Raw genomic sequence first — 15,817 nt, forward strand, 5'->3', positions numbered from 1 at the left:
TGGCAACAGTAAGCTTCACATTGGGGAAAAAAAAAAATTCCTTCCCGACTCCACATACGGCAATCAGACTAGCTCCCTGGATCAACGCAATATTAAGGAGACTAGTGTATATACCCTGTAATATTATACTTTTCAAGAAAGGCATCCAGTCCCTTCTTAAATTAAATATTGTATGGGGTGGTGTTTCAGGAATCATACTGTGGGGAAAGATTATGCTGTGTGGGAAAACTGTGTGGCATTCATTGGTGAGGGTCACCATACTGTGTCTGGTATCAAGCTTTTTAAGGGGCTGTATATACTGTATATGGGGGGCTGAGGTATTGTAGTTGTGGGACCATTATTCTGTGGGTGGACGCTGTGGGACCATTGTACTGTGTTGCAGATAATAGGGGCATCGTACTTTGTGTGTCCGATAACATTGTTTTGAGAGAAGGTGTTGATCATAGTACAAGGGCTAAATTACAGGAACAGTGTACCTTTCTGTAAACTTTAAAAAATCAGTAAATTATGGTTTTGATCTGTGCAAAATCAAGCAATAAAATTAATATTAATATAAAATATAAATAATATGCTAATTTCAATACTGAACAGAATTTGAATGATTTGTTTTTGCCCTCCGCAACATGTTTCTGCTTGGGAAAATTAATTGACCATCCCTGCTATAATGAATTGTATTTTATGGTACGTTAACTTAAAGGGATTGTCTGGGTAAAATTAAAATTTTACCAGTGGCTTAGTATAATAAAAATTTAAATTTACATGAATCAAGTCTGTGTTTAGACCAGAAGGAAGACATCACTGTTCCACCAGTAGCAGATCTACTGTGATTGGCTGCGTTGATCAGTTGACTTCATCAGCTTGCGGTCATTGCTAATGTCACTGATGATGCGCTGTTAAAGTCACATGACCAAGGCAGCCAATCACAGGTTGCAGAAGTTCTGCTGCGTTTAGTACAATAACATTTTCCTTGCGATTTGAACACATATCCAGCAGCTGTATTTTTTTTAGTGCAGGTTAAAATATTATAAATTCTGAACTTTACTGTGATTGCCATTAAAAAAACCTAATTTTCAATTTCAATTATGATGTTTTAATATTCCCTCATACATAGCGCCATCAAGCCAAATACTCGATTGTGCGAGGGCATCTTTAGAAAAGCAGAGATGGCATTTTGTGCATTAACTAATATTAAATAATGTATCTACTTACCTAAAGGATCATACCCAGCAAGAGCCATCAGTGCACATGAAAGTGCAAAGCAGAAACTATAAAAAAAAATGAACAATAATCACATAAAATGTAACACTTTCTTTATTATGTTAATTCTATGTTAAAGTGGTGGTCTTGGCAAAATTAAAAATAAAAAAAATTATAAATACCAAACAAAAATAATTTAAAAATAACAAACAATGCTGAGCCCTTCTGCTACCACTTATCAGGATCACTGTTTAAAGTGTCAGCAAGGCGACTGGGACCTCTGATAGGCTGTTGTGGTCAGGTGTCTCCAGCAGCACATCATGCTCATGTCACCGAAGACTTGTTCCTGAAGACACCTGACCATGGCACCAATCACAGGTGCAATCCTGCCGCCACTTTAGACTGTAAGTGACAGTAGTTGATTGTAGTTTAGTTTGTTAATTTTAAATGTCCCAAGCCACCAGTAAAAGTTAATTTTTTGCCCGGACAACAACATTAATTTCCAAGCTCTACTTAAATGTAAATTCTAAGAAAGAAACAAACAAAAAGGGAGCTATTACATTATGTTTTCTGCCTAATATTAGTTGATACAAATTCCTAATTTCATGGAACATTTCTAATACATAAGAATAGCAAACATCCCATGCACCACTTAAGTCAAAACCAACATCGCTCCATTTAAAACTTGACGTGACTTCCTACTGGTCACAACAGTGGAAATCTAAGGCACTGAAGAGTGAAGATGAAAATACATAATTTATTTAATTCCATTAGAAAAAAAAATGCATCGTAGTGGGCCGTTATCAAAAAATGGCAGGAGAAAACTACAAGAAAAAGGCTAAGGTGCTTCATAAACCGTGGCTCAAACGTCCCATGTTTGTATGACAGAATTAAATAAATGAAGGTTGTTTAGTATTATTCTCCAGTACTTTGTGCTTTGGTTGTTGACATTTCTGATACATATAATCAATAAAAAAAATTGATATTGTTTGAGGGTTTTGTTAGTAAGAAAGTACCGTAAGCATATCTTTAAAAAAATACCGTAGACTGGCAATAAACACAGTCACTGACATTTCTCAGTCCTGAACTCTCAACCAAATGTTTGTTATTATGTATAGGGATCTTCACAAGACCACATGTCTAGAGTCAGTAAAAGTATGAGGAAAAAGTAGGAATCTGTTCCTAAGGCCCGAGTTATTTCATTTAGGCCACGTTCACACTTTCAGTATTTTACATCAGTGTTTGTAGCCAAAACCAGGAGTGGTTGTAAAATACAGAAGTGGCACACGTGTGGTGTAAGCAACACTGCTGCTCATCAAGAATTTGAAAAGTTGGGGGTTGCCACACTCCATCATGCCCCCTCCCACCACAGCACCACCCAGTTTACCTCAGATGCGCAATCTCACATTTAAGCAAAAATTTAGAGACTCAAAGCATTTTATGTCAGTTTTCTGACATACAAGACTTGATGGTTACTGCCAGTTTGAGCAAAAAGACTTATTACCATTAAATAGAGCAATATATCAGGTGGTCTTCCCAAATTTAACAGAAGATTCCACTTTTAATTACATCAGTCTCAGAATTTTTCAACCCCTTCAAGACAAGTAACTTTAGTTCTTAGTAGAGCACCTTTGACTGTTATGGTCTGATGTGCACAAGATGCATAGCCAGACACCAGCTTCTGACAGCATTTTTTTTTCTGAGGAATCTTAGCTCATTCTTCATGGACCATGACTTCCAGTTTACTAGTATTCTTCAGTTGGTGTGCTACAATGCCTTATTCAAATGCCAGTTGTTCTTTTTTAACATATAATAAATACTCTTTTGTGATAAATAATCTAAATACATGTCATGCTTCAGGGCTTAAATCCTTGTGGTTGGCTTCTCTGTCCACCAAGCCACAGCAGACACACCTCTTCTGCAGCTGTTTAGGTTCTGTTATCCTGGCTGCAGTCTGTTTAACATTACACAAGTGTTTTTATTAGTCTACCCTATCACCTTTCGGATTCGGCTTTATATTCTTTCCCTCTGCTGGCATTTCCTACTGGTGATAGTCTCATTTGGATGTTCTGCCATTTTGCTGTAGTTTAAGCCAGTCAATGAAATTACAGCTAGGGTTTATCTCTTTGCTATTTCCGTTTCTTTTCTTCTGTTTCTTTTTGAGAAGTAGGTGGCATACTATCTAACTGTATGTACTTTATACATTATTTTGTATTTAGTGGTTTATTTGACTCACTATGGGATCTTTACTTTTTTCAGCACACTTTACTATTTGTAGGTAAGTTACAGTTTGCTCTGCCTTGCGGTTCTTTAGGAAGAACATGAAAAACTAGACAGCCTTTTAGTCAGCATAGATCTGAGTTGCCATCATCAAGACTGTGGTTAGGGCTTTACCTATTATCCAGAGTGATTTGCTGCACTAGCACAACAATACATAAGTTTATACAAATAATTACTAGAAAGAATCCAGTAAGTAGCACTATTGACACCACTTTTATCACCTCTGATCAAACTTTGAATCACATTGTTTGTGTTTCTATGTTTTTTAATTTGTTTGAAATAAAAATTGTATTCCTAAATCTTTACTTGACTCCTATTTCTGCTGTATTGTATATATACAAGGGAGTGGCTAAGCTAATATATATTTTCTAAACATGCTAATCTGGTACTATTTAGAGGTTTTCTATGGTGCTCACAACCAACAACCTTGACAACCATTTCAAAATCTTAAAGGACTTATTCTAAAATCATTAGTGCACACTGAGGTATGCTTGGGATCAGTGTCATGTTGAAAGGTCTAACGATACCTAAACTTCAGCTTCCCCACAGGAGGCATTAACAATGTTTTTAAAATAATGTAAAACAGGGTGATAGGCCCATGGACTCTGGTCATTGAAAAGCAATTGCAAGAATTATGGGACCTCCACAGACTCAAGGTGGTGGGACATGTTTTGATAAATTGCTATTATTCCTCAATCCCTCTGCCCTTCTCAATCCTCTTGTTTATGTCTCGTTTAATGACAGAAAAACCCACAATGGTCACAGAAATAACTTGAATCTGACAAACATAGTAATAAATTAAAAATCTATGAAAATGAAGAAATGAAAGTCAGACATTGCTTTTCAATCATGCTTACACAGAATTTAAAAAAAAATAAAACTCATGAAAGACGTGGACAGAAATGATGGTATCTTTAGCTTAATATTTTGTTGCACAACCTTTTGAGGCAATCTCTGCAATCAAATGACTCTTGTAACTGTCAATGAGACTTCTACACCTCTCGACTAGTATTTTGACCCACTCTTCAAGAGCAAACTGCTCCAGTTGTCTCGTGTTTGAAGGTTGCCTTTTCCAGACGGCATGTTTCAGCTTTTTCTAAAGATGCTTAATAGGATTTAGGTCAGGGCTTACAGAAGGCCACTTCAGAATAATCCAGTGTTTTCCTCTTAGCCATTCTTGGGTGTTTTTAGCTTTGTGTTTTGGGTCATTATCCTGTTGTAAGACCCATGACCTGTGACTGAGACCAAGCTTTCTGACACTGGGCAGCACATTTCTCTATAGAATCCCTTGATAGTCTTGAGATTTCATTGTGCCCTGCACAGATTCTAGACAACCTGTGCCAGATGCAGCAAAGCACCCCCAGAACATAACAGAACTTCCACCATGTTTGACAGTAGGGACAGTGTTCTTTTCTTGATATGTTTCATTTTTCCATCTGTGAACATAGAGCTAATGTGCCTTGCCAAAAAGTTCCATTTTTCTCTCATCTGTCCATAGGACATTCTCCCAGAAGCTTTGTGACTTGTTAACATGTAGTTTGGCAAATTCCAGGCTGGCTTTTTATGATTTTTTTTTTCAACAATGGTGTCCTCCTTGGTCGTCTTCCATGATGTCCACTTTGGCTCATACAACGATGGATGGTGCAATCTGGCCCTGATGTTCCTTGAGCTTGAAGTTCACCTTTAATCTATTTAGAAGCTTTTCTGGGCTCTTTTGTTACCATTCGTATTATCCATCTCTTTGATTTGTCATCAATTTTCCTCCTGTGGCCACGTCCAGGGAGGCTGGCTACAGTCCCATGGATATTACATTTCTGAATAATATGTGCAACTGTAGTCACAGGAACATCAAGCTGCTTGGAGATGGTAACATTTTTGTCTACAATTTTCTTTCTAATCTCCTGAGACAACTCTTTCCTTCGCTTTCTCTGGTCCATGATGAGTGTGATACACACCATGTCACCAAACAGCACAGTGAGTACCTGTAGCCCTCTATACAGGCCCACTCACTGATTTCAAGATTGTAGACACCTGTGATGCTAATTAGTGGACACACCATGATTTAAAATGTCCCTTTTGTCACATTATTTTCAGGGGTACTCTCATTTCTGTCCAGGCCTATTTCATGAGTTTTTTTTTTTTAATTCTGTGGAAGCATGGTTGAAAAGCAATGTCTGACTTTCATTTGTTCATTTTCAAAGATTTTTTAATTTATTATTACTTTTGTCAGATTCAAGTTATTTCTGTGACCATTACGGGTTTTTCTGTCATTAAACGAGGGGTACCAACAATTTTGACCTTGAGTATACATGCAGCTCCCCTCCCACATTCTTAGCTCTGCTATGTTTTTTTTCCTTTTACAATAACTCATAAATTGCAATTCTTTATTTTACCATACATTGTTACAACAGTACAATTAGCTATTATCACTGTTTTTAACGACAATCATTCCTCCCTTCAAAAATATAGACTGAATAAGAAATGGTAGGCAACAGACTGCCGTTTTGGTGTGGCGTGTGCGGATGTTAAATTTAACTATTAAAACACGTGTGCAAATAATAATAATTTTTTTTGACATGCACATTTTGTAAGCTAGACAGTGGTAATTAACTATATGGATTTTGCTTTTTTTTGCTTTTTTTACACAGTTCTTCGCCCTTCCCCAAAAGGATTGAACAAGTACTGCAAAAACTCAGTACAATAACTTGTGATAAGCTGCAAATTTTCTCTGATAGACACTGTAATTCAATTATTTTTCATTACAAAATATTGTGTTGGCTTATTGCTTTCTTGTGCATGACAAAAAAGTGTACTTGAAATACAGCAATTCACTTTATTACTGATCAGTCACACACTGCTATTGCTCTTTTATCTCTCTCTCTCGCCTATCAATTCAGTCTTTGCATTAATCATCGACCATCTTCTTTAGTTCTGCAATTCCACAACACATCATTGCTTGCAATATTTTTCCAAGGTTTTATGGCTTTCTCTCCCTACTGCTGAGCTGTGAGTTTTAACATTGTGTCTTACGATCCAGAATAATAATAGGATGGCTGCTGCATTCCCTGCTTCAACTTTTATATAGCTTATGATTATCCCTTTTGAGTGGCCACTATACCCTTTGATGAGATAGCTGCAAGGCATTATGGGGATGCCTGAGCGGTTATATCTGAGGCTTTCAGTGTGTATGTCTCTGTGGTTCTGGCTTTGTGTGGCTCGGCCTGATGCAATATTCAGCATTGTGTAAAATGGAGACATATTACTTGGACAATTTGCATGAATTAAATCACAAACTGCTGAAAATGATGAATGAGCCCTTCCTCTTTGCACTGGTTTGCTATCTAGATCTTAGAAATCCTTTTTTTTATGGACATACAATATTTATTTTTTTCAACTCTAAAAGCTATATAAATAAAAGGCAATGACTGATCATAATAACAAGGCTTAGTATTTATTTCTTATATATTTTAAAATGTTTCTTCATATCGTGTAATGCTAAACTTGTGCACACTCACCTTCCCACCAATCTGAGTGGACGGGGCCCATATCGATCCATCAGAATTCCCAATGGAAGAGTTGCTGCGCTCAACAAAAAGGAGCCAATGGTAAAACCTAAATTGAGCATTTCTTCTTGGGCAGTGCATGTTAGCCAGGGCTTTGGTAAGGTGTTGTTAATATTATCAGACAATGATTCATTGCCAGACAAAGCTGATGAATCGGATGATGAGTTTGACTCTGAAAAATTGATAGAATAACACACAAAAGTTTATTATAGCATGATAAAGGGATTCTCCAGTCTTATAAACCTGATAATCAATTCTTGGGTTTGGCCATCAATACCAGATAAGTGGGGTCCAACACCTGGCACTCTACTAGCTGTTATTAGCTCAGATGGCTACCAAATTTAAATCTTTAAGAAAAAAAAAAATCTACCATAAAATACCAAAAATATTGGGCTTTTTTAGTGCGCCCAAAGTGCTAATTGTTATGGTCTTTACCAAAAGGTCATAGCAGGGCAGTGCAGTCGGAGTCGGTGCTCATTTTGGTGGAGTCGGAGTCGGTATAAAATGGACAGACTCCGACTCCTAAAATATATAATAAATTGGGTACAGTAATTCAATGCAGAATGTGCTGAATATTTTTTCATAGGCATTTGGGAAAGTTATGAAATGTCCTATAAATGGCTGTTCTATTCCTGATCTAAGGCTACATTCAACACAGCGTTTTTCCTGTGTTTTTTGAGGATACATTTTTCAGCTGCAAAAGCAGATCAGCTTTTTAAAAAAACGCATCACCTGAAAGGTTTTTGAGCTCATAGATAATGTTTTCAATAGCAAAAGCAGATTAGAAATCTGCTCTATCAATCTATCTATCTATCCATCTATCCATATCTGTCTATCCATATCTTATCTGTACCAAAAAGAATGAAAGCCAGGTAGCACACAGACTAACACTCCTTTTCTTTAGCACCAGACAGGTACACCTCATAGCTGCCCAAAAGGACGCCCAGGACAGGCATTGCTTGTCTTCAGTAACACATCAACTTCAATTGATAGTTGGAATAAATAGACTGCATTCATCACCACATCTTCTTAAGGTGCAGGCTTTATTTTCAAGTGTACGGGTATGCAGTATGAGGTTCTGCAGCAGCTGAGGTGTGCAGTATGAGGTTCTGCGGAACAGTATGAGGTTGTGCCCCCCCCAGGTTTGATCCTGGCTACGCCCATGGTGTGAATGTAGCCTGAGGATCTAGGCTTTGTCTTAGCTGAGAAAAGTCATAGTGTTTATATATATATATATACACAGTACAGACCAAAAGTTTGGGCACACCTTCTCATTCAAAGAGTTTTCTTTATTTTCATGACTATGAAAATTGTAGATTCACTCTGAAGGCATCAAAACTATGAATTAACAGATGTGGAATTATAGAATTAACAAAAAAGTGTGAAACAACTGAAAATATGTCTTATATTCTAGGTTCTTCAAAGTAGCCACCTTTTGCTTTGATTACTGCTTTGCACACTATTGGCATTCTCTTAATGAGCTTCAAGAGGTAGTCACTGGAAATGGTTTTCACTTCACAGGTGTGCCCTGTCAGGTTTAATAAGTGGGATTTCTTGCCTTATAAATGAGGTTGGGACCATCAGTTGTGTTGTGCAGAAGTCAGGTGGATACACAGGTGATAGTCCTACCGAATAGACTGTTAGAATTTGTATTATGGCAAGAAAAAAGCAGCTAAGTAAAGAAAAACGAGTGGCCATCATTAATTTAAGAAATGAAGGTCAGTCAGTCCAAAAAATTGGGAAAACTTTGAAAGTGTCCCCAAGTGCAGTGGCAAAAACCATTAAGCGCTACGAAGAAACTACGGAGAAGTTCATCCGAGTCACCAGCCTCAGAAATCGCAGGTTAATCGCAGCTCAGATTAGAGACCAGGTCAATGCCACACAGTGTTCTAGCAGAAGACACATCTCTACAACAACTGTTAAGAGGAGACTTTGTGCAGCAGGCCTTCATGGTAAAATAGCTGCTAGGAAGCCACTGCTAAGGACAGGCAACAAGCAGAAGAGACCTGTTTGGGCTGGAGAACACAAGGAATGGACATTAGACCAGTGGAAACCTGTGCTTTGGTCTGATGAGTCCAAATTTGAGATCTTTGGTTCCAACCACCGTGTCTTTGTGCGACGCAGAAAAGGTGAATGGATGGACTCTACATGCCTGGTTCCCACCGTGAAGCATGGAGGAGGAGGTGTGATGGTGCTTTGCTGGTGACACTGTTGGGGATTTATTCAAAACTGAAGGCATACTGAACCAGCATGGCTTCCACAGCATCTTGCAGCGGCATGCTATTCCATCCGGTTTGCGTTTAGTTGGACCATCATTTATTTTTCAACAGGACAAGGACCCCAAACACACCTCCAGGCTGTATAAGGGCTATTTGACCAAGAGGGAGAGTGATGGGGTGCTACTCCAGATGACCTGGCCTCCACTGTCACCAGACCTGAACCCAATCGAGATGTTTTGGGGTGAGCTGGACCGCAGAGTGAAGGCAAAAGGGCCAACAAGTGCTAAGCATCTCTGGGAACTCCTTTGAGACTGTTGGAAGACCATTTCCGGTGACTACCTCTTGAAGCTCATCAAGCGAATGCCAAGAGTGTGCAAAGCAGTAATCAAAGCAAAAGGTGGCTACTTTGAAGAACCTAGAATATAAGACATATTTTCAGTTGTTTCACACTTGTTTATTAATTATATAATTCCACATGTGTTAATTCATAGTTTTGATGCCTTCAGAGTGAATCTACAATTTTCATAGTCATGAAAATAAAGAAAACTCTTTGAATGAGAAGGTGTATCCAAACTTTTGGTCTTTACTGTATATATGTACTCAATATTAAATTGTAAATATGTAATACACAATGTATTAGTTTTTTTGTTCTAAAGTTGTGTTCCAATAAATATATATTATGTTCTGTCTAAATATCTTGATTATTGTATCATAAAAATGATTAAATGTCTGATGTTCACATTGTACTACAATACATTTTTCACTTAAATATAAGCAATATATGTGGGAGTCGGAGTCGTTGAGTCGGAGTCGATGTAAGGGAAATTGAGGAGTCGGAGTCGCAGGTTTGGCTTACCGACTCCACAGCCCTGGGTCATAGTCCACAGGATTGTTTGGAGGGGTGTCTTCAGGCTGCTTTACATATTATTACCTTGCGAGCAACACAAAATATAAAACCTCCAAAATTTGCATATTGGAAACAGCAAATAAATAGGCCCACATCTCTGGAACTCTATGGAGGATTTTACAAAAATTTACAGCACAGTCACAACTTCTTTAAAAAGTTATTCTCAAAATGATAATGTGATCTAGTAGTACTAAACATATACAGTGTATTTACTAACGTATGCTAATACAACTCATGCTTAAATCTGACAAGCAATTTCTCCAGACTCTTTTTACTCTCTTGCCATTGGATCTGTCACACAGTAGTTTCAAATGTAAAGGTTGCTCATGTGCAGATAGCTGATATCCTCTGTTTCAGCCAAATTCCGCATGCCCACTCAGTTCAGCTGTTGGTTATTTCCCTGCTCTGGGCTCCTCTGTGCTTCCACTACTTATATTCATTGTATCCTAAAGCTAATCACTAAATAGATTATGTTCTATGTTTATAAACACAAACACACTATGGCAATCTACACTTTTACTACCTCTTATTACCATTATTTGATCTTCTGCTGAATGCAGATAAAATACAGCATTTGCAGTTTTACTACATGTATCTTTTAGCAGCATCAAGCAAAGCTCAGCTGCACTTCCACAAAGAAGGACAGCAGAGCGGAGCCTAGCTGAGTTGTGCTTGATGCAAGATAACAGATACAGGTAGTTAAACCTCAAATTCTGTCTTTTTTCAGATGCATATAGCAAGAGATAAAATCACCAATTTGATCTTCCTGCATCCATACAGCAGAATGTGTGGCTTTACTGTGTTTATTAGCTTCTGGCATCAACCAGAGATTTGTTGTGACGTGCTTAACTCTGCTGTACCCACACAAGGAATATTTAAAACTCTCTTGTGAATGCGCAAGTGAGCTGTGATTGAAGCCAGCTAACAAATAAATACAGTAAAATAGCAAATATCACTGTATAGATGCATATAGGAGAAGATCAAATAGGTGACTTTATCTCCTTCTGTACTCATCCAAAGAGTGACATTTGTGGTTTTACTGCAAGTATCTGGCGTCAGGTGTAGCTTGGCTGTTCAACTTTGAGCAAACAATGTGTAACATTTCAAGGTGTTTTATGCCACCTTGATGAATCAGGGCCATAATGTAAACTCTGCATATATTTATTTATACAGTGCTCCGTATAAGGTTTTCTGTATGAATAAAAAAAACAGCATTCAGACAAACGCTCCAACAGAGCCATTCAGTATAATGAGGCAAGCTTTAGATTTATTTTGGCCTCCTTTCTAGTGATGTCTGTCTTTTTTAGGTGGACACAAAATTGTAGTAGATGACGGCAGTATTAGCTGAATATCCATAGAGGAGGCACAGCAGGACAGTAGAGCTTTGCTGGAAGCAGGCTGATAAATCAATGTGGAAATCCAAATCAGCTTCCAGAACAGTTCAAATATTATCCACTTGGTTCTGCTGTGCCGTCATCACAAGCTTTATCATAAGCAAAATAACCCCCTTTCTGTTTATTCCCACTTTATAAATATATTTTATCCAAAACTAAGGATGAATTGTAGCTTATGTCCTATTGCAATTTGGAATTAATTAACGTATACACTATTCTGGTTCATTTTAAGGACTATATTAGTGCTCGTAATAGCAAACAGCTCTGCTACCTGACCATGAGCTATATGTTGTGTTGTGGGAATAACCCTTTAAGAAACATTGAAGTGAGACTTGCTTGCACCTCTGCTCAATATTACTACAGATGAACCAATGTTTTGTGGTCAACATGAAGTCAAGGGAAATAAAGAATTTTTTCATACTTTTCAACAACTTTTTTAACAATAAAATACTTGTTTAGTCTACATCCCGCAGGACCTACTTTGTAATCCATCTGGACTTTCCCAACCAGTAGCACAAAAGGTTTAGTATTATTTTCAAGCTTCATGTTAATTATTTGCTTGGATTTCCAGACATCACAAACACTCCTTTGTGGCTGCTATGGCTGGTTCTTCATGCACTGTGACCTTAAAACCAATTACTGCCACTCCACAATCTACAGCAAGAGAAGGAGTAAACAGATAAAACACAAAAACCAAAAATAATTTTTATAATAAATTGCAATTTTATTAAATATACAACAATAAATTAAAATATATTATTATAATGCCATATTTAATTAGTAGGAACACTAATGGCTTAAGTGTCATGATCCATGCTGGATCAGGACTGATAAAAAGCACAGGTAACCGTTTTTTTCTTAAGCTGTGCTTAAGGTTGGTTTTTGCCCCCGATGGCCATTAGGATTATTATTGCACTGTGGTGTCGTTTGTTCTAAGTTTTCCCATGGTGGTGGTGAGTGTCATTGCACTCTAGTTTCTTTAGTTAAGTGCATATGATTATTATGCAGGTGTGATTGCTGGCTCTGCTATAAAAGAGTCACAGGTGTTGCAATCAGTGTTGGTGATAGTGTTCATTTCAACCATCTTTGGTGGAGGAAGGAGCTGGAGAGCGCTCCTTGCAGCATTGTCTTAGCCTTGGTGTGGAAGGAGTCATAGGGGATTTCCTTGTAGCTCTGACAGAGCCTGGTGGCAGCGATTCTGGAGGAGAGCTGCATTCTGGTGGTGGACTATGTAAAGCTACGTTGTGTTTCCCCGTTTGTGTTTTTCCTTAGTGTGCATTAGTACCACGGTGAGGCCAGTGCCTGCACCACCCAGCTCCATAGCAAGGGATAGATGTAGGGTGTGCTATGGCGACAGGTTCCTGATCGGCGCCCTGTGCGGAACCAGCATAGGGAACGCTAGGAGCGTTAGGGACACTGACTCAGGGGAGTGCAGGACGTCTCCACGTCCCCTTTCCCTATTGCAGGGCCCACCGTTGTAACTGTTTCCCTTCCCTTGTCGTTTTAGTTACCGGCCTGCGAGCCGTGTCACACAGGACGGATCCACGTGACATTATCACCAACCACAACTTTTTTCTGCTGAGCCATGGACCCAGTTCAGACCTTTGCCCAAATGCTGCAGACCCTTACTGATGAGATTAGGGGGCTGCGCGATGAGTTAGTGCAGCAACTGCAGCAGTTGGTGGGCTTTGGGGGCTTGGTTCAGAGACAGGCTCAGCCAGAACGCAAGATATCCCTCCCTGACAGATTTTCTGGAGGGAGAGATCAATTCTTGGTGTTTCAACAAGCCTGTAAATTGTATTTCAGGCTGCGCCCTAGTTCATCAGGGAGTGAAGAGCAACGGGTGGGAATCATTATGTTCCTTCTCAATCCTGGGCCTTCTCCCTACCGGACGATTCTCCATCTTTAGAGTCCGTGGACGAGTTCTTTGCGGCTTTGGCGCTTGTGCATGGGGATCCTGATGGCGTTACCCTGGCGGAATCCCGAATCCGTAGGTGTAAACAGGGAGCCGGGTCGCTGAGGAGTACTGCTCTGAGTTTAGGAGATGGGCCACTAATACTCAGTGGAATGACGCAGCACTTAGGAGTCAATTTGTACAGGGTTTGTCTCCAAAGTTGCAGGATACTCTGGTGCAGTACGCCGCCCCCAGGTCGCTGGAGGCTGCCATGTCCCTTGCCATCCAGGTGGATAGACGCCTTAGGGAAAGACATATACAGAAAGTGCCCCCTGATGTCCTCACTAGGGAGGAGGACCCACCAGTGCGGATGGAGGAACCCAGACAGCCCAGTGTTGTTGATACAGAAAAGGGGGTGTCTGCTGTTGTGAGTTCATTTTCCCCTTCACCGTCGATGTCTGATGAACTCCCTCTTCTGGTGCAGGAAGGTAGTGAGGCTGATTACCAAACACCTGATCTGGTAGATGATGACTGGGTAACAGGAAATTCTGACTGGATATAAGGCAGCCGACGCCCTTCTGAGTCGCTGGTGATTTCTCTGCTGGATTCTTGGAGACTAGTCTGATTCCTGCTTCCCAAAGATAAGTTTTTGCTCTGCTATTGAACTTATTAGTTTTGTTTTGTTTACCTTGTTTTTTGGAGTTCAGCCATCCCCGGTCGGGGGTGTGCTGAGTTCCATTTTTGTCTCTGATCAGTTTGTCTCTTTGCTCTGTCTTCAGAATTTACCTGAGTGCTGATATAGTCTTTTTGAAGTCCTAGCGACTTCAGGGCCTATTTTTCCTATCAGACGGTTGGGACATTTTTTGGTATGGTTTTTTACGGATTGCAGACAGCAGCTTTTCTATCCTGTCCTTTTTAGTTAGCTTGGGCCCCATCGTTTGCTCAACCTATCTTTCTATCTGTGTTAGTGTTTTCATCTTGCTTCACCGTCATTATATGTTGGGGGCTGCCTATTGCTTTGGGGTCTGCTCTGGGGCAGTTTGTTATGCTGGAGAACTGAGGGGAACCGGAAGTGAACCCGCAGGACCGCGACGACGAACCTCCTCGAGGCGAGCTGGCCAAGTGGACCACCCCCTATACAGGGAGCGTCTGGGACAAGCCTCGGAGAGACTATCGCCGCGGAAGCTGGTACCCGGGGACACAGTAGGGAGAGAACAGGGATAGCCACAAGGTTAGGTTAGGCAGGTACGGATCCAGGCAGACAGAGGTAGACCCTGCGGCGGGAGCTGGAGACCGGTGACGAAGCAGACACTAGGGAAACAAAACAGAAGGAGCAATCACAAGGGGAGACTGGGCACAGAGGAAACAGGACAAGGCGCTAGGCAGGAGAAGTGCAGAGCAGAGGGGACCTGAATAAGCCGTGCTAGGCACAATGGATAGTCAGGCACCGAGCAGGAGGCGGAACTGCTAGATATAGGGCGGCAAGCAGCGCTTCCGGGTCAGGAGGGGACAGGGGGTGGAGCAGTGAAAGCAGGATTAGTGGCGCGCAGTGCGCAGGCGCACCCGGCGGGCACAGAAGGCCGGCAGCGGGCGGCGGAGGAGAGGACGCAGGAGGATGCGCGCGCCTACCGGGAGCGCGCCGGGAGAGGAGAGCGCGCCGGCGCTCGTGAGGCGGAGCAGAGGACGCGGCCACGAGCGGCACAGGAGGAGCAGCGGGGAGCGTGGCAGCAGGTGATGTAACAGTACCCCCCTCTTTACGCCCCCTCTTCTTGAGACTGGCAAGGAACCTGGCAAGAATGCGGGGAGCCTGGATGTTTTGCCGGGGTTCCCAAGACCTCTCCTCGGGACCAAAACCTTTCCAATCAACTAAGAAGAGGGTCTTCCCTCTGGATCTCTTTACGGCCAGGATGTCCTGGACCTCAAAGACATCCTGGCCAGAGACTGGCTGGGGAGAATGACCAACAGAGGCATGAAACTGGTTAAAAATGACAGGTTTCAGGAGGGACACGTGAAAAGAATTGGGGATTCGCAGTGAGGCGGGAAGTTTTAGTTTGTAGGCAACGTTATTAATGCGAGCCATGACCTCAAAAGGCCCGATATACCGAGGGCCTAGCTTATATGAGGGGACCTTGAGGCGAACAAACTTGGAGGACAGCCACACTTTATCTCCGGGATGGTACAACGGAGAATCCAGACGCCTTTTGTCTGCGTGTCTCTTCATTCTATCCTGCGCTAACTCGAGTGCAGACTTGGTTTCCTGCCAGACCCTGGAGAACTTCTCGGTCAGAAGATCGGCTGCCGGCACACCCGAGACAGGGGGTACCGGCAGAGGTACACTGGGATGTTGCCCGTAGACGATGAAG

At 41.0% G+C, this 15,817-nt stretch overlaps 1 protein-coding gene across 1 annotated transcript in view; it reads right to left on the reverse strand.

Annotated features, from left to right (window-relative positions):
- The window catches only part of LOC141075953 (large neutral amino acids transporter small subunit 3-like), a 292,296-nt gene that overhangs the window by 176,465 nt on the left and 100,014 nt on the right, over positions 1 to 15,817 (reverse strand). Inside the window, exons 3-4 of the mRNA XM_073563148.1 lie at positions 6,993 to 7,212; positions 1,210 to 1,265 (exon numbers count right to left, since the gene is read on the reverse strand). Of these exons, the coding sequence (XP_073419249.1) occupies positions 1,210 to 1,265; positions 6,993 to 7,212 (276 nt within the window). The remainder of the gene's footprint in view (positions 1 to 1,209; positions 1,266 to 6,992; positions 7,213 to 15,817) is intronic.

The sequence above is a fragment of the Dendrobates tinctorius genome, unplaced genomic scaffold (assembly GCF_039654945.1).
Source record: "Dendrobates tinctorius isolate UK_male_01 unplaced genomic scaffold, ASM3965494v1 ptg000382l, whole genome shotgun sequence".
Classification (NCBI taxonomy): Eukaryota; Metazoa; Chordata; class Amphibia; order Anura; family Dendrobatidae; genus Dendrobates; species Dendrobates tinctorius.